The sequence below is a fragment of the Nyctibius grandis genome, chromosome 2, assembly GCF_013368605.1.
Source record: "Nyctibius grandis isolate bNycGra1 chromosome 2, bNycGra1.pri, whole genome shotgun sequence".
NCBI classification, from domain to species: Eukaryota; Metazoa; Chordata; class Aves; order Nyctibiiformes; family Nyctibiidae; genus Nyctibius; species Nyctibius grandis.
In genome coordinates this window covers 10,402,427-10,426,724 of record NC_090659.1, presented here as the reverse complement: position 1 = coordinate 10,426,724, position 24,298 = coordinate 10,402,427, and the positions used below count along the sequence as shown (strand labels likewise).

General features: G+C 37.1%; 1 protein-coding gene across 1 annotated transcript in view; it reads right to left on the bottom strand.

The window, feature by feature from the left end:
• Positions 1–24,298, bottom strand: part of ROBO1 (roundabout guidance receptor 1) — a 552,781-nt gene that overhangs the window by 8,751 nt on the left and 519,732 nt on the right. The window contains exons 20-27 of the mRNA XM_068417582.1: positions 22,772–22,814; positions 18,911–19,065; positions 15,262–15,597; positions 12,688–12,795; positions 9,822–9,966; positions 9,262–9,513; positions 4,965–5,374; positions 2,981–3,133 (exon numbers count right to left, since the gene is read on the bottom strand). Coding sequence (XP_068273683.1) covers positions 2,981–3,133; positions 4,965–5,374; positions 9,262–9,513; positions 9,822–9,966; positions 12,688–12,795; positions 15,262–15,597; positions 18,911–19,065; positions 22,772–22,814 — 1,602 coding nt within the window. The remainder of the gene's footprint in view (positions 1–2,980; positions 3,134–4,964; positions 5,375–9,261; positions 9,514–9,821; positions 9,967–12,687; positions 12,796–15,261; positions 15,598–18,910; positions 19,066–22,771; positions 22,815–24,298) is intronic.

Genomic DNA, 24,298 nt, shown 5'->3' with positions numbered 1-24,298 from the left:
CTTTTTATCTAAATGCTTACAATTCTGAGGGTTTATAACTACTAATAATTCAAGATGGTTCAGAAGAGACTTTCACATATATAATTTTAGAAAAGACAAAAACATTCTTTTAAAATTTGGTTCCTTAAATTAAATATGTAAGTAGGTCAGGCAAGGCTGAGAAGGAGGATACATCTGTTAGCTGGTTCTTGTAATGTACTATTAGTAGTTAACTCTCTAAATGGCTAGATGAAGAGCAATTAAAAATTCATACATTTTAATCCTTACCACCTACTGAGCAAAGACTTTTAGCAACAAATATGGAGAACATTTCACCGCCTGGATAACCGTCAAGGAACAAAACAAGTGAGCTGAAATCCTGTTCCACATAAAGTAGAAACTGATTTGAACTATTCCTGGCAGAAAATACAAAATGTTACTACTGGTACAATGCAGAGTAGATCAGAGAGCTCTCTCCTTTATTTACAAAAGGGTATTAGGAGACCTTCCACTGCTACATTAGTAACAAACACACTTTCAGAAATACCAATCTTTTTCACAAATCTTGCCATATAAAGAAAAAAAAAAAACAATTTTTTTTTTAAGACTTACATATATTGCTGCTGATAATACTCTTGGCATTTTCAACCATTCATACAGCGGCAATTTATTTATATATAATTTCTGTCAACCAATCATGTAAATTCTTCATGACACTGCTATTTCATGAAACCGCTAGCAAATACTAATTCAGGTAATTTGGGGACAGTAGAAAATTCTTTATATGTGAAAGTAAATTCCATTTTAAAGGCTGAGAAAGTAATGAAGCAATGTATTTTTCTCTTTTTAGTATTTATTCAATGCTTCTGGACACCAATAAATGCTTAAATTCAGAATATCTGCTTTGTTTTATTACAAACACATATATGTTCACCCACTATGAAGGAAAAAAAAAAAAAATCTTTGTATCGGGCACTCCTTTATAAAAAAGATAAGTAACAGTGTGACATCAAGCCAACAGAAAAACCTAAGCATATCTGGGAAAGGTCAATTGTCCTTAAATGTTTCATTCATGTCTCCATATCACTTTTCTCCACTTAAGAAAACAATTAGTAGATGTTATTTCACAGCTAATTCTAAAGGGACAATATACTAGATGTGGCTATTAAAATGAATGGTTCTAATCTTCAATAAGGTTCTAAATATGCTTATGTAAATGGATTGAGGGGAAAAAAATAATAATTAAAAAATCAAACCCAAACAAGCCCTTCAACCTTTGAACTGGGTTTTATTAGTTCTGCAGAAATTAAAACCATAATTTGCTGTTCCCTGAATGACCGCACTGTATTGCACACTAAACAGGTTAGCAGAAATTCTTACCTAATTAGAAAACATGCTGAAATAATCAGGTGCTATATCACCCAAAACAAATATTGATCATGATTGTCAAATCTATTGCAATATCTAACCACAATGCTCTCTGATTTAACTTTGTATAATTACTTTCACAAAAACCTGTCATCAAATACAGGCCCACCTCTTATTTATTCCTGTGTTAGAAGAGAATGGCCACATAAAACTCCTGTCCAGATTGTATTTCTGATGTCCTCGCTGTTGTGTTTGTATCGAGGTTTAATGCTCAGCCAATTATTCAGTTAAGAGCATTCTCTTCAAGAGAATAAAAGCTGATAAAATGTCCATAAAATCTTGCAAATGCCATTACAAGGCTCTCATAAATGTAACATTTCTGGTACAGTTTTGGGATTTACACCTTGTGTTGTCCTTCCACAGGAGCAAACATGCACAAAACCGCTGTAATAACCTCTTGAAATCAGATAATATTCCAACAGCTCAGTTTCACTGGCAGAAGGGGCCTGGGCATAAGCCAAGAGGCCCAGGTGCACTGTGTCATGCCAGTATTTTATGCAGCCTAATATCAGATAGATGCTAGTGAGAGAAAATACTCAGAATAAAGTACAGATAATAGCATGGACAACCACTCATTGCTAAATTACTTCTGCTCATCGTGCTGTGAGCTTTGTATTAAATTTTTTCGTCAAGTGGCAGGAATCATAGGGAGAAGTGGCTCACGACTCGCTTCCTGTAACCCTGGATAAGGATCTACAACATTAGGCTTTCATATGATAATGGCAAATGATGCCCCTCTGAAAAATTTCAGACTGGTAATGAAAGTCCTAATCAGATTGTTGTTGCAGAGAACAAGGAGATGCAGTACGATGCCTTTCCTTCCCCTCTCCCCCGTTAGCAAATTTAGCAAATTTGAGAAGATGGGTTAAGTCTTGGAGAATTTATCTTACATGAATTTCCAGCAAAGCCCGTGGGTTGTTTTATAAAACTGGAAGGTAGCGGTTTAATAAAAACTGCACCACCTGAGGCATTTTCATTAAAGGCTCTCTCTAGACAACATCACAATGTTTGCATTATCCTCCCACACTCCCAAGAGAATACAAGCACTACCTTTTCAGCAAGAGTTGATATTGTGTGTGAAGGCACGAGAGAAGATGATTAGATTTTGCTTTTACTCACAAAGTAACCGCTTGCAACAACGCTGTGTTCAGGATTAAAATTCATTGATTTGTGTTGTCCACCACTTGAATGGTAAATTGTTTTTTTCAGGAAGAGATACATTCTGAAGGTTTTAATAGTCAGTCATTTGAACGAAGATTTTAATCCTAACCACACATTATTCTGAATGACTATACTATTTATGCTATCTGGGCTCTTAAATAATGACAGTAATTAGCCGATTAGGACACTACAGAAAACAGGTGCAAGGCTCTGGAGTGGAAGCATCAATGTACAGTATTAAGGAACTCTGGCATTTAAAATGATTAATCTGTTCAGTGTGTTTAGCAACAGGAAACACAAATCACTGAATTCTAAAACATAATGTTATCTCTGTGGAAAAATTTCACACACACACACTGAATGCATATTTAGAAAGGTTCACTGATATTTTCACCCATTTCAGTGGACTCACCATCTGTGTAGACTTCTCTGCGCAGATGTCCTGGCTGGTGTTTTTGCTTTTTGGCAGGTCGGACCTTCTGTATTACAACAGCACTCATGTTGCTGTCGGTAGACACGGGACTGGTGGGTCTAGGACAGTGTGATGCATGAAAATGTCTACGCCCTGGAAATTGTTACAGAACAATAGCTATTACTTTTCTTATCTAAAATAAGACATTTCATACTTTCTCTTTTTTCCCACATCAGAATGACCTAGCTATACAAAACCTGAAAATACACTGTTGGAACAATAATAAAACTCTCATCCTTCCTGTAATCACTTTTAGACTGAGCCATAACCAAATCAAAGTATTTCCTATCCTATCAGTAGGCAGGTTGGCTTAGTTTCACAGGTTATCCAACTGGTTGGTAGCTGGTAGCTCTTGCCCCAGGAAGCTGAACACCATCAGCAGTCAAGTGCAGGCAGGCTTCTTGCCTTCCAGAAAAAAACAAAACATTTCACTTTCAAGGTTTCACCTCCCCTATCTTGGGCAGTGCGAGGTCACCCATGCCATAAGCAGAGCAAGTCACTAGCAGGTCACAGGTACAGGTGCCCCCTCCACTGCTTTGAGTGAATTACCAAGAATGTATCGGGGATGTATGACTGGTATTTTATCACAGCTTATTTGCAGACAAGAAACCTCACGTTTTTAGGATGTGTAGTCAGGTACAGGTAATATAAATATATAAAAATCACTGCATAACATGAACTTGACTGTTGTAAAATTAGTTACCTGTAATAGGAACGGGGTGCAAAAAGATCTCCTCTAAATATATAAATTTACACACACATAGACACACATATTTATATGAACGTATATGTATAAAATGGATACAATCCTGGCCCTGTGGGTACGAATGGGAGTTTTGCCACCTACTACAATCGGCCAGGATTTCATCCAGAATTACTAAATTACCTCCCCTCTCACTCTTCATGATGAACAGCTGTGTTGAAATGAAACAAAGGACTGTTAACTGGGAGAGGATATCAGAAATGGGAGGAATCCACTCCGCAAATCTGTGGAGTCAGAGTGGGGGCAGTTGTGACAGAGTACCTCTTCTCCAGGTTTGGCAGTTTAACAGGATTGATTGGCAAAACATTCATGGATCTGCTTGAAACCTGCATCCCACCCTGCGGTATTCTTTTTTCTTAGCTGAACTATAACAATATCCACTGGGCCTAGTTACTGGTCAAGTTACTGACTACCTGTGTATATATACTCAGTGTTACTAGTAACCAGTATGTTGTAAAACACTAAATATTTCAAATATCATATTTCATATGTCCAGTGGTGATTCAAGGGAAGAAAAAGAAACATATGCATAAGGCGTTGCTGCATATTCATAATCTATAATCTAAACTGCAACTAATAACAGCTGTCAAACTAAGAAACCAACACAAAATCAGTTCATCTCAATAACACAGCAGTAAGAACTCGAACAGCGTTCTCCAAAAGATAACAACAAAATATAAAATGGAAAACAAATATATTACCTTTTTTTTTTTTTTCCAAATCCAGGGGAAATATGACCCTAAAGGTTTACTATGTATTTTGACATTTCAATAGAGAGGGATTAAATCTCTCATGAAGAGTGACTGAAAACACTGGGAGCCTTATACTAGGAAAAGGATACAATTCTGTAATGCCTTTTTTTATTCCCCCTCATTCGGTTCTGGGTGGAAATCCACCAGCAGGGTTGAAGTTTGGCAGTAATCAATGAGACCAAAAAATTAGGAACTGCTTATGAAAAACAATGTAGAGCAGCAATTTATTTGAACTGTTTCACCAAAACTCCTTTTCTGACTCTTCCCCTAGTATAAATTGACACCCCCCCGCCCCGCCCCGAATTTCTAAATGTTGTAAGAACAAGAATAATCCAGGAAACAGTCGTGGATAAATACATTTCACAATGGCCATTTTTTAATTCTCCCACCAAATAGAGGACAAACTCACCTCCTGCTGCATCCTGCATTTGACGCCTGGCTACTTTCAGGCCAGCGTATTCCGCAGCTGCTGCAACAGCCTGTGCAAAATCTGCATCGGTAAAAAACGATCCATCTGAAGAGCTGACACTAGACCGCCCGCTTGAGATGTTATCTTCCTCAGAGGCTGAACCCCAGCCATTGATCATGGACCCTGTTACAGAGCTCTCCAAATCCCCAACGCTGGAGGCAGGTGTCTGCTCAAGGCCACGCAAAAGGAGCCTTCTGTTCTGCATCTTGGCAACCTCTATATCTGCCTCGTCCTCTTCTTCTTCTGGTGCGTCAGTATCCATATCAGAGACCAAGGGCCCTGAGATATATCCATAGGTATGTGGTGGGGAGATAGGCCTTGGAGGGGGTGGAGGACTCACAGGTTGACGTCTGCACAAAAATACAAGGGTAAGAAGAATTGAAGTCATGTAACATAGTCAGAGGAAATAGTAGATTGATGAAAATATTTCTTTTATTTCCCAACAAGCTTGACTTGCCTTTTTAAATCAATGGAATTTATATCTGAAAGGTTCAGGGTTGTTTGGGGTTTTTTTGAGTTTTTGTTTTTGCTGTAAATCAGAACTGACTGACAGCTATGTAGTTTGAAATCTACCACAAAGAAATCCGATTTTTTAATACGGTTCCTTTATCACTGATTTTAATGCAAATTGGCTTATTTTGCATATTGGCTTATTTTGCATAAAGCTGTTCCTTTTTCCTAAAGTAGTACATGTACAGCTAGGTGAAGAGGTGGTTACAGTTTATGTGATTATTTAAAAAAATTATTTGTGCACCCTTGACAGTATGAGCAAAAGAAGTGTCTGTATATTGCTCTAGAAACTTGAAACTATCAATGTCAACAGATGCCTCTATCCAAACAGATTGCTCCATAAACATTATCTTTCTTCCACCCACCCCAGTGATTCAAAAAGATATGAAAAGAGATACTGTTATTTCATTATTTTTTAAATTGGTCTAGGTGATAATAGAATGAAAGAATTATCTACTGTGACATTAGTTCTAGGTCTTAAGGATACCAAAATGCATATAGATGTATGGGTTAATTTATTTTGAGCTTAAATCACCAGTAATGGTGTCTCCAGCTTAAAGAGGCAAAGTATTAGATATCATTAGAGCAATGTTCAGTTTAGTCAATAATCCGCTCCGAAGTCCCAGGTAGAAACATTGTCAACAGTTTTCCTTCAACAGGGCCACAGGCATGCTCTTTAATTGCCATTTGTCTGATAGGAAAAAATACTTTCTGCAGCAATGGTTGTACTGTTGGCTTTTCCTAACAGGAATTTCTATTGCTGTCTGCTTTGCAAAAATTTCCAAAGTAGTGTTTTTCCCTCATTATCTCATTGACAAACATTGACTCTCATAAACTAAATCTTTCCTTTTGGGGGGGATGCGATTTTTTTATTTTAATAAATGGGAATACTTACTAATTTTGAAGGGAAAATTTAGCAAGGAAACACCTAATGCTTTGTGGCAAGAGCAAACTGGAACCTCCCTGGACTACATCATCTAGCCACTGTTTTCACTTTCTGTATTACGTACTCAATGGAACGAAGAAAAGGTCAGTTAGGGATATATACCCTATAATCATGTAATACCCCCCCACACACCCCGTCAAATCCCAGAAGCCATTGCTGCACGGGAATCTCTACCTGCCTTTGACTAGAGACCATGCCCAATAAAGTTTCACTTCCTTAATTTACAGCTCTTGTGACAACTGTCCTTGTAATATATTTGCCAGTCTTTGTATTCTCTAGGTTTTGGTATTAGGAGACAGGCTACTGGTTACAAAATATGGTAGGGCTCTTGAAAATATAGCTGGCCTGCCAGCCTTTCAGGATAGGCTAAGTGAGAGCAGCTGGTTCATGGACACACAGAATTAACAATATTTTGTTCACTTTATCTGATGCAGTGGTTCTTGCTTTAACAGGGACATTGCCTCCTATCTCAGCTCTTTAACATTGACATCCTCTGCCATCTCACTAAATTTTTAGTTTTTTCTCTGCTTGTCCACTCTTCCAGAGCATAGATTACTATTTCAGTTTGCTATACTTCTAGCAAGCTGCCTGGACAGAGAAATATTACAGTAGACCATCACCACCAGAATCATACTCTAGATGCCTGGTTCTGATCAGAAATTGAGATAATATTCAGCAGAACTACAAGTAAAGCTAATAAAAAGTATGACAAACGGTATTTTAGGCATTATTTTCACTATAAAACAGAATCACAGAATCACAGAATCAACCAGGTTGGAAGAGACCTCAGGGATCATCGAGTCCAACCGCTACAAAACCCCCCCAAAAAATACAGAGAGGCACCACTCAGAATGTATTCTTAAATGGAAAGTATTGTTACACCACATTCAAAACAGAAACCTCCCTTCCAGAATGGGCTACAGCTGTTGAGCACAGTACATCCAACTCCTAAACAGCAATGCCACGGGTCATATCAATGCTGTTAGATGGAAAAGGTAGTCAGCTAAGCCTTACAGATCAAGTAAATAGAATTATGTGAATCTTTCTTAACTGATGAGATGGATGTAGCAAAAAGAAAAGAAACAATGTTTGAAAAGTAAGATAAAAAAGACAAATTTAGTCACTAACAATTCTAAGACTTTCAGCTAAGCTGGACTTAACCATTGTAGGAAGAACAAAATAAAAATACATTTTATTTTTTCAGTCCAGTCAATGAGTAAGATGTATGCCCTAGAAGCTCAAAGCAGAACATCCTTCCAGATACTTTTGCTGCTACTTTTGATGACATTTATGGTGACTAGCCATGAGTCTTTGTGTTGAGCAAATGTTCTGCTTCTCAGGCAGTTGCTGGCTGGTTATGCATGTTTGCATATATCTGCTCCAACGCCTACTCCATTCTGTATGGCAGTATGCATCTCCCACTCTCCAGAACATGGTAGCTGAGGTTCTGGAAAGTCACTCACAACACATTGCTCACTTAGCATTTCCCTTTTCCATTAGTGTCCAGCTAGTCTAACCTCTAAATAACCTAGAAAACTTAAGTGATTAAAATGAACATTTCTGTGCCCCGACATATCAGGGCCAATGGAAATTACAGGAAAATATTATTAGCCACCCACTAATACAAAGAGTGATTTTAAAGACTCAGGAAGAGACAAGAATAGAAAAAGATACATAGTACAAGAAGTGTTACCATAAAAAAAAACAAAACAAGGCAGACCAAGTAAAAGTAGGGAGCAAGAGTAAAAGCAGATATAGGCCCTTTAAAAAAAAGAATGATAAGTACTGCTTACTTAAAAAAGGAAAACATAAAAGTGAACTAACTTTTCAATAAACATTCTGGAAAATGCATCCATAAATGTCCAGTAAGCTATATTAATAAAATCAAAGGTCTACAGTCTGCTCGGCAAGATCAAATTGATTTCATCATAATACGCCTGCGTTTCACTAAAAATAGAAAGCATCACTAGAACATTGCAGGTCAGTTTGTATATTTGTGGTAATAAACAGCAGGTGCAAACCACTGGAGGAAAAAAAAATAATAAAAGAAACACAATTTGGGATGGAGAACCTGTGCCTTCTTAACAAAAACCAAGACAAGTAAGCATCATACATAAAAAGCCTCATTCAGAATTCACTGTTCGATGGAAGGGAAGCTGTGAGAGTGTATATGCAAAATAGTTTGTACTAAAAGCAACTCAGAGAAGAAACAAAATTTCCCTGTAACAAATATCTATCTTTATTAACGTTGGTCATTCCTTTAAATAATGGTAGGTGGAAATGTTAAGAAAATTTTGCAAGCAATAATTTCCTGTATTAGGATTTATGAGAGGAGGAAAATCTATAGGTTATATAAATTATATATTTATATATATTCATACATATTGGTGACAAGTTAATTGCACAGTTAGTGTGAAATAATGCATGCTATTTTATGGTAATAATGCAGTAAATCTATTGGAAACAATGGAACTGTAATTATATGGTAAGCTGTGTTAACGATACCACTTTAATATCCTGATGACTGTGAATTTAACTTATGTCAGCATCGTACGTACCGTAAAGTGATATACTGCATTTCTTTCCATAGTATAATAATAAAGCAACTTAATTATGTATTTCTTAGGTTACAAATAGTTCTAGCATCCTGGATTAGAAGTTAAATATTAACAGAATAAATATCATGGGAAAAATTTTGGCCTCACTGAATTCAACAGGAATTTTCAGTGGGGCCAGGATGACTTTTGTCACATCTCTCTCACTACATTTGCATTAACACACCTCCGGTCAGATTGGTGTTGTATGTGTCCCAGATCTTCCTGACAGTCCTGTAACATGGGCTGGAGTTCTTCCTGGGGAGATGGGGTGAGGGTGGCAGTTGACTGATGGCTATAGGAGACAGCGGCTGGAGAGGAAGCTGCTCCTCGGACAGGTGGAGTAGGACCTCGCTCATCTTCTTCCTCTTCCTCTAGCTCATCCTGCTGCAGGTACATCCTTGCAGGTGGGACAGGACAAGGAATTTCTTGCTCATAGCTAAAATTAATTTTTTTAAGAAAATAAAGTCTTAAATTTTTACTGTGTAATTAGCATATTTGACACATGTATAAATAGTCCAGAAAAAAATCATTGTTATATGTGGTCTTGAAAACAGCTTAGTAAGGATGTACTGAGTGGACGTACACCACTGTCAGTAAGTGATCTCTAAATAGCCACACTACAGCTCGATGAGGAGCACCAGAATGGTACTGAAGGAAGGTCTCACTGCCAGCTTGTAGGGCAAATTACAGTTCAATTAACTAGTGATTAAAGTGAGAAATGGATGACGTATTCATTTTTCTTACCTTTCATCCACTGAAAGACTGTAATCTTCACTATTGCTGTGGGGAGGTGGATGTGCTGGAGGGGGTGGAAGAAGATCTGCCCAGTTCATGCCAGCTTGCTTGGGAGCCTTTGGTGTCCGAGCACCCTTCTTGTGTCCTTGACTCCCTGTGAATAAGAAGCAGTACATATTTGTAATGCTTTTAAGTGTCGCCTCACCACTAGCTTTGAAAAACAAAATATCCGTAGTCCTTCCCAGATCCTCTTGAATTCTCTGGGAATTTACTGTTGTGCTGAATTGGAATAAACTGTCATTCCTCTTTGTTACACCAATTTGTAATTGTAGCTTCTTTGTAGAACTACCCTACATTTTAAGCAGTTGAATTTAACCAGAAACTCTACATAGCATGGAAAAAAGCACATGGGATACAAAGCTTGAATTGTTAATAAATAGTCAAAATGCGATAAAACCATAAATGAATTTTACAAGCAATGTCATTAAGAGTGAGCTTCCTACTTCTATTAATTGTATTACAGATTATCATCTAAAACAAATGAGCTGTGGACGTATTTTCTAAAGTGCCTTTATACTATTTAATTGCTGGAACCTAAAATACAATATGATACAGATATGATCTATTAAACTTCCACTATTGCATTAAGTCACTGAATATATGTAATTTGTACTTGTCCACTGAAATGTTTTAGGCACAATGAAATTACTGGTTTTAGTCTAAATGGCAGGTGCAGTTGAAAATAACTGCTGGAAGAACTAAAATAACAGAAAACTAAGAAAAAAGATCGATGAAGTATGGCACAAATGTTTTCAACTATTATTACTGGGAAATTATAGCTCATAACATAACAACGCAGCTTGAACAGTTCCAATAACTTCGAATAAGACCAATTATTCAGGTGGTCTTGAATTTTAACTTTGGACACGGCTATGATGAGAACTGACTCTACCATTGTTCCTTGGTATACATTTTTATCCTTGTTATTGTTACTTCTTTAGTTGTAAAGTCACCGTATTTTTGAGTATGTTTTAGAGTCCTTCACATTTCTCTCTTCAACTGAGGCGTAGTTTTATATTCCCATAGTTAAGCCTCATACACATGATTAAATAAGTTGCAGTGAGATTTAGGAAGCTTGTTTTTCTCACTTCTGCTGTCTCAGATTTTCCATTCTTAAGGACAATAGCTCTGCTTATTACTGTCCCACATTAGCTGCCAGATACAAATATGTTTTAGCTATGCACAATTATGTTTCTGGTATCTCAGTATGCCAAGCAAGACCCTAACTATCCCAAGGCGACCACTATCTGCATTCTCTGCCCTAAGCACCATGATATATACTAGGTTCAGTACAATTAATTTATTACTCTGGTCACATTGCTTCATTCCTGCTGGAGTCCTTGGTATAGGACTATAAATTGTTAGCGTTATGAATAACCCTAATAGGTGTCAGCATGAAGAATACCACTTTCTCGTTTTTAATTTGCATGGGTTCATACCCCTGAGATGTTTCACGCTGAATTTCAGGTCTTAACATCATTGAGCACAGGCTCAGCACCACATCCTGATGTTGCAGACCTGGGAATGGGCAAAAGGCTGGCTCCCAGAAGAACACCCCTGAGCAGCTGGGAGAATCCGGAGCCGTGCCTATCTCACCCCAGCCACTGAGAATTCAGGTTGCCCAAAGGCTCAGCAGGCTCACCTACATTTTTATGCCTCTGCTGTGCCTCAGTCACAATCGGTCGAGATGGAGCACAGGTTAGGATTAAGGCAACTGGACTATCAAAGGCAACAGCAGAACAAAAGGTGAAAAGGAAAGTTATCCTCGATTAGTAGATGTGAAGTCCAGGGCACTGGTGACTGTGACCATAACTCACCCTATAACTGGCGTGATGTAAATAAACACAGGCTAAGCACCAGACTTACAGTAAAGCCCCAAACCAAGCCTATGCAGAGTTTCTGGTTTAGCTCTGAACATTTCACACTCTTCTACCAGAAATTAAAGCTGAAAGTAAATAGGTTATACCATGATGAGAAGAAATAACTTTTGAATTAAACCATATTCTGTGGTTCCAAAGCACAGAGTGCAATTTCAATGCCCTGGTCAGCATTCTCCAGTACAAAAAGCTGTCTTGTTTCAAGATTTTTACAAAGGACTTATAGATATTTTGCATAGGAGATGCCGATGAGAAACAAAATTTAACTTGAATTCTCTATTGTCTACGTTTGAATGACATACAAGAATAGTTTTGACATATAGCCACTGAAATCTATAAAAATTTTATGGATGCATGCATGGGTTTTTTTTACTCAATAAAACGCATAGGTTTAATTTTAAAAATGAAAAATTTCTTAAAGCAGTTCTGTTAGGTATCACTCAAATGTTCTGGTATCTCGAGTCTGTTTATGAATAATGTTGTCTTGGGTGAGTAGACCCAAGAGATGGAAAAGAAGTCAGTAAACTATCAGGAAAGTAATACATAAATTAAAATCATCTTTTTTTTTTTTTTTTTTTTTTTTTTTTTGGTGACAGCTGAAAAGGAATTTCTCTGACTTGCTCATCTGGAAGCCATATTATTAATCAGTAGGGTATTAACATTAGGAAATCCAACTTCTATTTGATTTCATGACTCACAATTTTGGACCATCAATTACTTAATTGACACCTAGATGGCACTAAGCAATCATGAGATGCAACAGAAATACAGGCGCCTGTTGGGCCAGTTTTTATGCTGTTCAACATTCCTGTGCTGTATTACTGTCAGTGGGTCCTTCCCCGTCATCTCTTCTGTAAGTCCAGTAACTAGTGCTAACTACGGCTAGAGCATCCAAACACCAACAAACCTAAGGTTTAGAAAACACTGTAGCTACTCACCAGATGTACTACTGCCTCTGTCCGAGCTGTTGTAGGATCCACCTGTATTCTGGTCGTATGACTGGTTGTACGGAATAGTTGGAGCAATGTTGTCATTAACCCGGTAATCTGCAAGTTTAATAGTATAGTTAATGCTACCCTTCAGAAACACATCTACTTTTATAAACCTGCTTTATAGCACAAAGTAAGATCTCCTGAAAATAGCAAAGAAGAAATAAATACATTTTTTTGAAAGGAAAATCATCCTATAATCATGTTTTATTTTTATCTTGTCTCTAATTGTAAGTTTAAGGAAAATCATGGGAACTTAGTAGCTCCACAGCAAAAATTAAGTAAAATGAAACGCTATGCACAGGGTTGTCCCAATGCCTCTGCAAGGATTAAGTCTCAATAGGACCTGTGTGAGCATTTTGCATATTAACAGACTGTCATCTTGACTGATTTTCCATGGTCTCTGCTTAATTTACACATGCAGGGCAACCAATGGACTGTGGGAGCTACTTTTTGTATTTCAAAGGTGACAAACTCAGGTAGGATTCAGCCCTGCATTACAAGGGCTGAATGACCTGCTGGAGCAACAACGCAGCTCCACCAAATTTGGTTTACAACAGAAGAGGTCTTTCCTTAAGCTTGCTGGCTCCAAGAAGATTTCTATTTACATCGGGTCATGCAGGTTCTAGCTACAGGCAGGGTCTTTTTTTTTTTGCTAACGGCTATTACTGTAAGTTCCTTCTCCAGTTCCAAAGTACTTGATATACATATGTTACTTTTAAATGTAGATTTGGCAATCAGATCTGTAAAACTTTATCAGAAGTAAAATACTCATCTGACAAAACAATCCTGTCATGGCAAAAAGGAATTATAATTTACAGAGAACAGAAAAGAGCTGAGTTACTAGTTACTCTTCATACGGCAAATAAAACTGCATCATAAACAGAACCACTGGACATAGAGTAGTGACAATGAAGCACAGCATGTAACTCATCAAAATGGTTATTTCCCATCACAAAAGCTATAGGTATAATCGCCAGCAAGATGGTTTTGACTTAGGAAATGAGAAAACCAAGATCAGAATATTGACTCACAAAATAGCAAATCAAAACAAAAATAAACAAAACTAAGAATCCAGTCCCCATCTGCTACAGTAATGTTTGTGATAATGTAAGCATGGGAAAAAAGAGCAAAATGATAAATTCCACACCAGAGTGTATTCTGTAATAGCTTCTCAGCCTAGTTGCATTCCAGAGACCACGCTGAAGCCCTACATACCGCATATGTTTACACAGAGGATAAACAGTAAATCAACACTCTGAAATATGTATATATGACTGTCAGCAGGCAATGCTTTAAAGGGGCCTTTCCACACTACAATATGCTAGAGAATATGCAGCTGTAATATACACAGTTTGAAAGATGCAGTATCTTCCAGGGTGTAAAAACCAAACATGTTTTAATTCCAAAACAGATATGTAATACACAGTTCATGAAAGAAAACATTATTACAAAAAAAATACAGCTTTCACCCTCTAGTAAGGAGCCACAAAAATTGAATTTTCTTTTGACATGTTTATGTCAAGGGAAGGTGCCACATTTTATATTGCCCTTTGAACTCCTCTGTGAGCAGATGGGTCCGGTAGAGAAATCAACATTGCTGTAATGAAGTGTATCTTTTTACTGGATAACTTATCACTATGCGATCGCTGGAGTTACAACATTCCATGCACATAGTTCCAAGTTAGAATGGGTCCAGTTCCTAGGGATACTGTTTTGCAAATCAGGTTATTAAAAGAGGTTGCATGGTAGCCTGGAGGACTAGCAAGAAATCACATACCTATTTCTTCCAACTCCCACACATTATATTAAAGAAACATGCCCTCAAGGCCACAAAAGTACATTCTGATGTTTCCCGTTAACACTGAAATCAATTTATTTTTAGCTTCTGGATCCACAGACTTCAGTCAGAGTAACAAAGGAATTTAGTTTCCAAAACTGTGTGCAGTAGCATTGCCTCTCAATATGTGAATCGAAGGCTTGCTAGGAACAAGTCTAAAATGAATTGGATCACTCCATTTGTGTCCCCAGTGTACAACACAATAAAATTTTACAGAGTTTGATATGCAAAATTTCATTCGTTTACATGAACATGTAGATTTAATTAGTCTCCATCCACGACTGGGAAGAGTGGGTTGACCTATTTAAAATTTAAGGTAGAGTATAATATGACTACCATGCATCTGGCTTATGAATAAAATATCTGGCCTCTGTCCTAACCAATCCCTTAACTACTATTAAATTTAAATTAATCTCAAATCCACAGGAAATGTATTTTATTTAACTCTTTTCTAAAGATACAGCTTGTTATTTTTTATAATAAATTCAGTATCTGAAGGTTATTGTGGTGCTAATTAACTTTTTGACACTGCTAACTGTGGATTTCTAAATCTAAAGAGGGAGAAATCTAAAAGCACCACAGAAGTCTGTAATTGCTGAACCTGAAAGCTTCAGACTCCCAGCACCAGAAGGTCAAAACTCCTCTGATGCCTAAAGAGGAGAAACAAGCTAAAAGCTCTTCACCTTTGTTTAATTTGTTTTGCTCCATAATGTTGTACTGTATGGGTGCAACCTCTTGCTTTTGCTGAACAGAGGGTTTCCAGTGTTTCTCATTCGTATCCCCGCTGCCATTGTTAACATTATTGCTGATATTTGACTGGATGAGTTGAGTGGTGGCATAAGGAGTGGGCTGCCCAGGCTGGCTGACAAATCTTCCGTCCTTTAGATTTGGACTATTGAAGGTTTTCATCTCATTGATTTTGTTGCTGAGGTCCACGTCACCATATACAGTTGACTCAGGCAACATCAGGTTTGTTTGCTTGTTGTCCAGCTGATTGTTGTAATTTGCTATACAATCGGCTAACCACAGAGGAAAGAAAAAAGAAAAGGTCATTCTGTTCGCTTACACTATACTTTCAATGAAATTCCCTTTAAAAATTTTTTTAGTGCATAACTATATGGCTTGCATCCATGAAGCAGAGACACTGTAATTAACTAAATAATTTATAGAATATTATTTACCTTATAAGCTACTGCTTCAAAAGTAGTGTTCACCGTTTTGATTCACTGTAAATTCAGACCTTCTGAATTGTATCTACAAAGACTTACCTTGCTGGGCTTTTCTACAGTGGCCATATAAACTTTCACATTTTTAGACATTATTCTCAAAGCAGTAGAGATATCCAATCAATAACTGTGATTAAATAATTTGCATTGAAAGGAAAAAGCAACCAAAACTTAATAGTGGGAATAACTAAACATGACAGCCACCGCATGTCATCGCAACAGCATTTAGACTTTCTTGTACTTGTGATAAGAAACAGAGATACAACAGATTTTTATAAAACAGACTGAAAAATGATTACACATAACAGAATTAAAGAGAAACAGCACAATGTGAAAGGTAACTCAGTACCCAGTAGGAAGTCTTTATTTGATCATTGTTTTGTTGTACAATCTTATATATTGGTTTGAAATGTAAAGACAGGAAAGCAATCTGGAGTTTTTGGTGGTTTTTAGTAATACCATAGTAATACCATTGTCCTGTATGCTAAATATATATCATACAGAGAGCATGAATTCATTAACAGTTAACGCATCATGAGATCACCATTTATTCCATAGAGTAAATCAGACATATACTGATGCTCTGGTCACTACTGTGTGGACCAGTGTGCCTGCCTTTCCATGTTCTTTTGCCTCTGTGTGACAGCAGCTCCATGAGCTTTTTTTCCTCTCCACATCCAGTCCACTGGAAGAATACTGAATGGAGTAACACAGTCTGTGGGCTGGTAGTTAGAAGGTTTAGGGAAATCAGTATTCAATGATCATTAAGCAAAAATTCTCATTTGCCAGCTGATTAATGCATCAATAATTACATAACAATCACCAGGAATATAGTTTTCCTCTTTTAAAAGATGTGATATTTATGCTAATGGGTTTGATTCAAAACCTGAAGTCCATTACCTGTGGCCACAATTAATTTACTGGAGAGGGTGCCAGTAAAACTAAGTACAAAATTCAGGATGTGACCATTATACTAAATGAAATAACTACTAATTATAGAGGATGTTCAATTTCAAAAATATTCCCTAATATATACATCTTTTTTTGAGAAATATTTCCTGAAGAAGAGAAATAAAATACTACTTGAGGAAAAAACCACTGATCCACATTTTCAGTGATTAAGGAACAGTATCGGAACATGCCACATACCACTTATCATTGCACATTTCATGCCCCCTCCCAGTTTGTGTTTTTTCAAAGGTTTTACTGTTTGATATATTTTTCTTTCTTATGCGAGCTGTTATTTATTGCTTCACAGTCTTCAGCTGCTTGATTTCTACTTTTTAAATGTTTTAATTTCTGCTTTTTCTCCCACTCACTGAAACCATGCTAGTTTTCCTCCTATCCAAGTCTATTGTATTATATTGAGCAATTATATATGCAGCATATTCTTCATTCCTAATACCTCATGCTTTGCTATAATATCCTTGCAGAGTCACTTATAACATATATTTTTACCTCCTTCCATTTTCAGCTACATCCGATTTGTGTGTAGCACAATATAATCAATACAGTATATGCAGTAGGTACATTTTTTTACATAGACACATTAGAATTCCTCATACAAAGTACTGAAACAAAACTGGTTTACCTATATAACAGAAGATTTATTCTGTTAGATTTTTTTATATCAACTACTTTTAGAACAACCTGTTCCCATTCTGTAGACTTGGAAGACAGTACTATACTGAAAATAAATTTAAAAAGCACAGTTACTTAGCATATTCACAGCTATAGAGGGGACATCCAGCTCTGCTGCTTCAGAGCATAAGCCAAGCCCAAGCTGACGTAATTAAGAATATTTGCCAGATTTTCCAGGACAGAAGAGACCACTGTGTGCATCTTGCCTGACCCTCAAGCTCATAAGCTCTACTTGAAAGGAAGGAATCACTTTGCAACACAACCAAGGTTAACATAAAAGCTAAATTGAGAAAGAACCCACTGCACCTCATGACAAGATGTTATAATAGTTTACAGCCCTCAAAAATGTGTATTATCTTCCTTTTCTGAATTTGTTAAGTTTCTGTTGCTAGAACTTGGTATGTCTGTACTTGCCACAATAAAGTATCTCTGTATCAGAAATCTTTTTACATAGGCATTTGTGGACGTGATATCCTCAAGCAGGGTAAGATACGAGTCTCTAATGTTAAAATCTCTCACCTTCCTCTGAAGCACCTGGCACTGGTCACTGTCAGACAGCATATTGCAGCAGATGAATTACCACCATCACATTATGACTGGTTTCACATTAATTACAGGAGGCAATGCTGTTTTGCACTTATGCAACTTCACTACAGGTAATCAGACTCCCTCTCTGAAATGCTGGGAAACGCTACTAGCAAAAATCTGCTAGAGATACTGGTAGTGGAAAAGACTCATTTTCATTCCTGACCAGTAACACAAACCAGGTTAAAACAAAAGGAACCTAAGGTCTGTTTAAAACAAAATGTTCAACAATTAGCACTTCTTCCAGATATATTTCCCCAACTGTGTTCCCATGGAATGCACAAGGCACAAGAGCACTCTGAGTCCTGCCCAAGCTCGTGGGAACTACCACTTAACCTAACATCTCATAATTGCTTTTAGAATGTGAAGTTAACTTTTTATCCACATGCCCTAAACAGAAAACCAGCTATCCAATTTTGTACAGAATGGCACCCTAAGGGAGGTTTTGAACGTGCAAAAGTAGACTGTCTTGCAAGTACTGTAGCAATGTTTTACTTCTTGCTTCCCATCACCAGAAGGAAAATCTCACTAGTGTCATTTTGGTAATTCTCCTTCTCCATCCAAGCAACAAGGATGTACAGAACAACCTAAAAATGACCTTATCTTTTTTTCAGATGCTGAAACAGATCAATTCAGTGTGACTTTTGGTAACATTGAACTTCGCAGGGGCTCCTTCAGCCTACAGCTTGCTATAACTATCCAAAGAGACCTGAAAAAAGGGATCCAAAAAGGGACTGAAAGCATAGTCATGACATAGAGGAGAAACTATATTGTCTAAATGCATTGGAAATAAAAAAACAAACAAAGCTGTACACTCTCAGGTATTAGAAGCATATACTCTGTAAAGAAGATTCCTTATCAAGGTAGAAACACATCTAACCTGGTCGACTGTACGTCGTAAGGTTGCTATCACTGTTTCCATTGCCAGAGGTGCAGCAGTTGATGGAGCAGTCATTGTGATTGTTCCCTGTGTTAGGCCAAGTATCTGCTAGCCATGGCTGAGTGGCGGGTTCACTGATGTTCAGGAGTCCTGGCCTTTAAAAACAAAGCTTGGTCATTTCAAAAATTAAACAAAAGCATTTTCACATTGCAATTGTATTCTTCTGAAAAGGTTAGATGTTACAAAATAGTATCACGTATTTAAAGGCTTGAGCTTTGGAAAATACAGCTTGATTCAATTATTTAATGTCTTCTAGTCTCCTATATAACCTGTTCCTTGCTAAGACACTCTGAAGTGAACAGCCAAAGACAGCATCAGTCCAGTTCACTGAACTACACACATACATTGGTGTGCAACCTTTACCTGTCACTTCAGTTTTGAGTTTTTTTAATTTTTTTTTTCTGGGAAAGTTGTATTTTTATTTTTCTGCCCCTTCTCCTTTTCTTAAAGAAAGCAAAGTAAAAAAGGGGGAATCGGCAAGTCAAACAAACAAAAAGTTGACACATGGAAACAAGATGGATATGTGGAAATAAGAGCCGAGTTTGGATGTGAATACTCCCAAATTGTTGGTGATTTAGGAAACCAAGGTCTCACCATCAGCTAGTACTACTGTAGTGGATCAAAGGGAACAGCAGATTACAGAAACCTCTGCCGCTTGGGAATATTTTGATCTCACAAAGCATACCGAGTGTGCAATACATCTTTGTTAATGAGTAAGTCACTCACTTAATCTTTATGTGGGTGGAACAGCAGCAGCTCCTAAGCAAGTTTAAAGTAACTGGAAATTACTCAACACCTTTAAAAATATCCAGGTATCAATGCTGCTTATTGGCTGCATTTCGAATAAAGTGTATTCCTGCCATCAGCAGAAAGAAATTGTATTCCTTGGTTTCCAAGCTGCTGAATTTTTCTAGTGAGTGTGAAAGATGCTCTGATGAATGTTTTGTAGAATCTTTGGTGCCTCTTGAGCTTTCACACTAACAATGCAATGGCATGTTATAAAGTCCCACATAAGTAGCATCCCCTAACAACTTCAAATTGCCTTTGATAACTAAGATGCTTTTGAAAATAGATAATTTTAGCCACTGTCATATATTTTTTAAAAAAAGGAACACAGTCTCTTTCATCACAGGATTTAACAGGCAACTTTCCATTTGAAATAGTGCAGAAACTGGTCTCCATAATATTAAATGTGATGCTCTTCAAAAATAAAATATGCTAATCCTCTTAAACTGCAAGCTGAGAATACAAACTGCATGCAGTTAGTTGCGGGGGACATAGTCTGTCAGTGCCACAGGCTTAAGTCATAGTCTCAGAATGACATTTAAAAGATCTATACATATATATGTATACATATTTCTGCACTGCATATGTCATCTGACAATTTAACTTAGGAGGTGATGAGGCTTGACTTTCTGTCAGGCTAACAAACCAGCCAATACACATGTGCTAAACAAGTATTTTTTGTAAATCTGAAATAAATGTACAGCTATGTAGTCCTGTGAGCAGGCCAGCTGATTTGAAATATTTTGCTTTTTTCCCTACCATTATTCTCTTACAATGAGACTACACCTCAAGGCATTTGGAGGAGACAAAGCCTTCCAGAATGTTTCAGCAGTTTCAAGATTTGTGTAATGGATTTTTGAATAGAGAGTTAAAGGTGCTTTGCTTCTAAAATTTACTTTGCATTCACACCTGTTGTAATTTAAGAAATGTAGTGTGAGGTATATAAATAGACAAAAACTCTACTAATTGGAGCCATTTAGGTGGAACTCTAGGCAAGAGATGCTTGCATTACAGCTCCATAGCCTGATGATGATCGGAGATCATCATTTCCAAAGATCTTTACTCTTTCCAGCAAATTCCTTGAATCCTTGAATTACTGTACTGGGTCTGGGGTGAACTGAGCAAGTGGCTGTGTGGGTGCCTAGCTGCTGGCTGGAGTCAATCCACCACAATTACCATTACTTGAATCCTGTCTAGAAAAGGGATTGACACAGAAATGGGTATTTTTTTCAGCATCGCAGAAGTGAGGATTATATTGAAATATATCACTGTGACATTTTGAATTCTCAATAATGCTTTAACATGCTCACATAACTGCACTTGGCAAAATCGCTAAACTTTTCCAAAACATTGCAAATATAATTTACAGAAGTGAAAACCTTAGGCTTGGAAATCAGAGTAAAGGTTTCATATGTAAAAATAACACTTTTTTTTTACATTGCAGAAGTATGTTTCATATTCTACAAAATAAGGTACAACATCACACATCCTGTAAATGCTATATATGCAAATGAACAAAAGAAGCATAGATGTTAGCACCTTGAATCAATTACACTGCTAAGATTGTGGCACTGATCCTTAAAACTAGGACAGCAAAAAATGATGCTTCTTCTCTAGCAGTATAAAAAAGACTGTACATGATGTAGACACTTCTGGGTTCATTTCTGTCCTCTGAGTCTATGTGAGTGTGCTTTGTCTAGCTTGCGCTATGGGAAGAGCGAGAAAGCACAGTGGCACAAAGAACACAAAGGATGTTAACTGCATATCTTTTTGAACAATCTTGTCAGGGAAAGAGAGGGTTCATCTCTGTTCTCTCTTATTTTCTCACTATCCTGGGGTGAAGGCAGCAACCCAGTGATTTACAGATTTGTCCATTCAAAAATCACGTGGGAACAGTTCTAGAGGTTTTCCTCCGTGGTTTTATGGCTACGACAACACAGCAGCATACAGCGCTGGACAGAGACATCTGCAACTGCTCTTAACATATCAGGCTCAGCAACAGCAGCCGGGTAGCCTTGCCTCTGCACAGCATTCAAGTAGACAGGGAATGTTTAATTTTATACCTAATCTTTACCATTACCAAATTTTTGTACGGTCTTGCAAATTAGGAATCACAAGATGCTACTTGTGAAACAGGAATTGATATAGGAATTTATCGCCCAGCTGCTCTCCGACATTTTAGAGTTTATTTCAGTGTCATGACAAATCTTCAACTGAGATGCTTATAAAAAGGCATGCTTGAACGTGACCTAGAAAAAAAAAGGCGTGCTACTAAAGTGGCACTGCTCTGCCCTGCCTTTTTGCTCAAACCGTGATTTTGCCTCCCGAAGAAAACCCCACCTCAACACAGGAAATGTAAATTACTGTTTTGTCCATTGCCATTCATTAAGTAATAACATAAACCCAGTAAACATGTTTTAGTTAAAACCTCAATCTGGAATGGGCTAGGTTCTCAAAGCAGGGGGTTTTAAATTTAAAACCTACCCATTTCCCAGTCCTTCAGTGTCCCGTCTCTTGTGAGCGATGCTTTAACTGTTCTGCATTCTTAGCAAGATGTTTTCTTAAAAAGTCATCTTATAAGCCGTTTATGTCTTCAGCAATTTTTTCCAATAAACATTTTATTTCTTTGTAGTATTTGTGAACCAGCTATATTTCTTAATCTTCATAAATGCCACGACTTAATTACTTTTACTCCCTTTATCAGCTGGCAAGCCAGGTCTTTATTTTGAAGTGGAAGTGCTCCCTCTCCTGCTCATTTTTTGAGATGCATTTTTTACAGGTTAACAAAGCTGAAAATATTACCGCTCCTTCTTTAGAAATCAACCTAAAAATTCAAACCATATATCCTCCTAATCAGAAAAATATATGGCCAAAATGTATAAATTAATGTAATAAATTAAAACCTGTCTTTGCAAGTGATTATTCTGCCATCACTTACAAGGACAACTGTACTCCTAGCATCCTTAAATTTAGTTACACACGATTCGTAGCTTTAAAAATAAAGCACATAATTACCTGCCTCCACTGCTTACAGCCTCTCCTCCTCTCTGATACGTTACTGAAATAGTGAAAGATAAAAAAAAGGAAATAATTTTAAAATCATAAAAGACTCCTTAAAGAGCAGTATTAAATTTGCCTTTGTTTCATTTTAGCTAAGACAATAAACGTGCATTGTTTATACAATAACTCTGAGTCTCATTCTGCAAGTTATTCCTTCAAATGTAAGTTTACACATAATACTCGTGTTGCTTGATAACTGCTAGTCTTAGCTCCAAAGTTTTATATTTCAGTTCTGTTCCGAAAAACACAAACACGCACATGTATCGCCTTAAGAGAGCAGGAAGCCACACATCAGGCTGAACTTAACATAACTCTGCTGACTTCAGTGGAGTTACTCTGAGGAAGAATTTAGGTCATATATTTATTTCATGAATGACTAGAGGTTAAAGCTTTGCTCTACCTTATTATTTTGTCAAGATTAAAGAGGTATTATGATTCTATAACAGACCTTACTTCCAATGTAAACAATGTCTCGTTACAGCTGAACCTACTGCAAAAGCACATGCTCTTTCTGAACGTTACTGCACTATGCTCATGGAACAAGCACACTCTAAAAGCCCACAGCAGCTTCGCATTTTATAGCATTTTACAATTGGATTTATTAATAATAATTTTTTATCTAAAAATTTAAATGTATAAATCTTGATAAAAAATGTCTGGCAGAAAGAATACTTCCTAAATTAGAAGGAACAGTTTTGCTAGCATTTCAGAAGCATTGCATATTAACAAAGTGGATGTTCACATGCATTTATATGTTGGCATAGATCGCATATCCTTCACAGGAAGCATCATGATTGAAAAGTTAGTTTTTAGGATGCAAATACACAAGAAGTAAGTGCTATAAATTCTGCAGGTTTGCACTGGGCTTGGCAAAGGGTTAAGGAGATTGCCTCCCTGCAAATGCTGATGGATTCTACATTTTCCAACTAGGAATATGTTGACAAAAAGCAGCCAAATTCTGCTCTTTAGAAGAACTCCAAACTGGGAGTCTGCAAGAGAGAGATAAATGCTGGCAGTGATTACAATAACAGGATTAAAATGTAGGATGCATTGCTACAGGTAAGTCTTTTACTGTAGGTAATGCTGAAGAAGAGGGACTGGTTCCATTTAAAGTCAATGGAACTAATGACTGGGATCCTGGATTGAAAAAGGATTTTTTTTCCTTTAAATGTTTTGCATACTTGGTGTTTTTTCCAATTTCTTCTTTAAAAATCTTAGTGCTATTTATTTTGCAGCTCTGCCACATCTTATGGAGCCCTCATATTTTATTTAATGTTAAGAACCCAACTGAGAAAACATACGATAGCTAACCTACCAACCTCTGCAGAATTTCAGTAGTGTGCTACAACTGTGATTGCAATAGAAGCCCTCTGTTAATCCAATTGAAGTAATAAGCAAAATAATAGTTTGAGTTAGGATCTCAAAGGACTTCAGAAACATTAAGGGCCACTCTGACTCATGCTGAACAGTAAGCAACTCCAC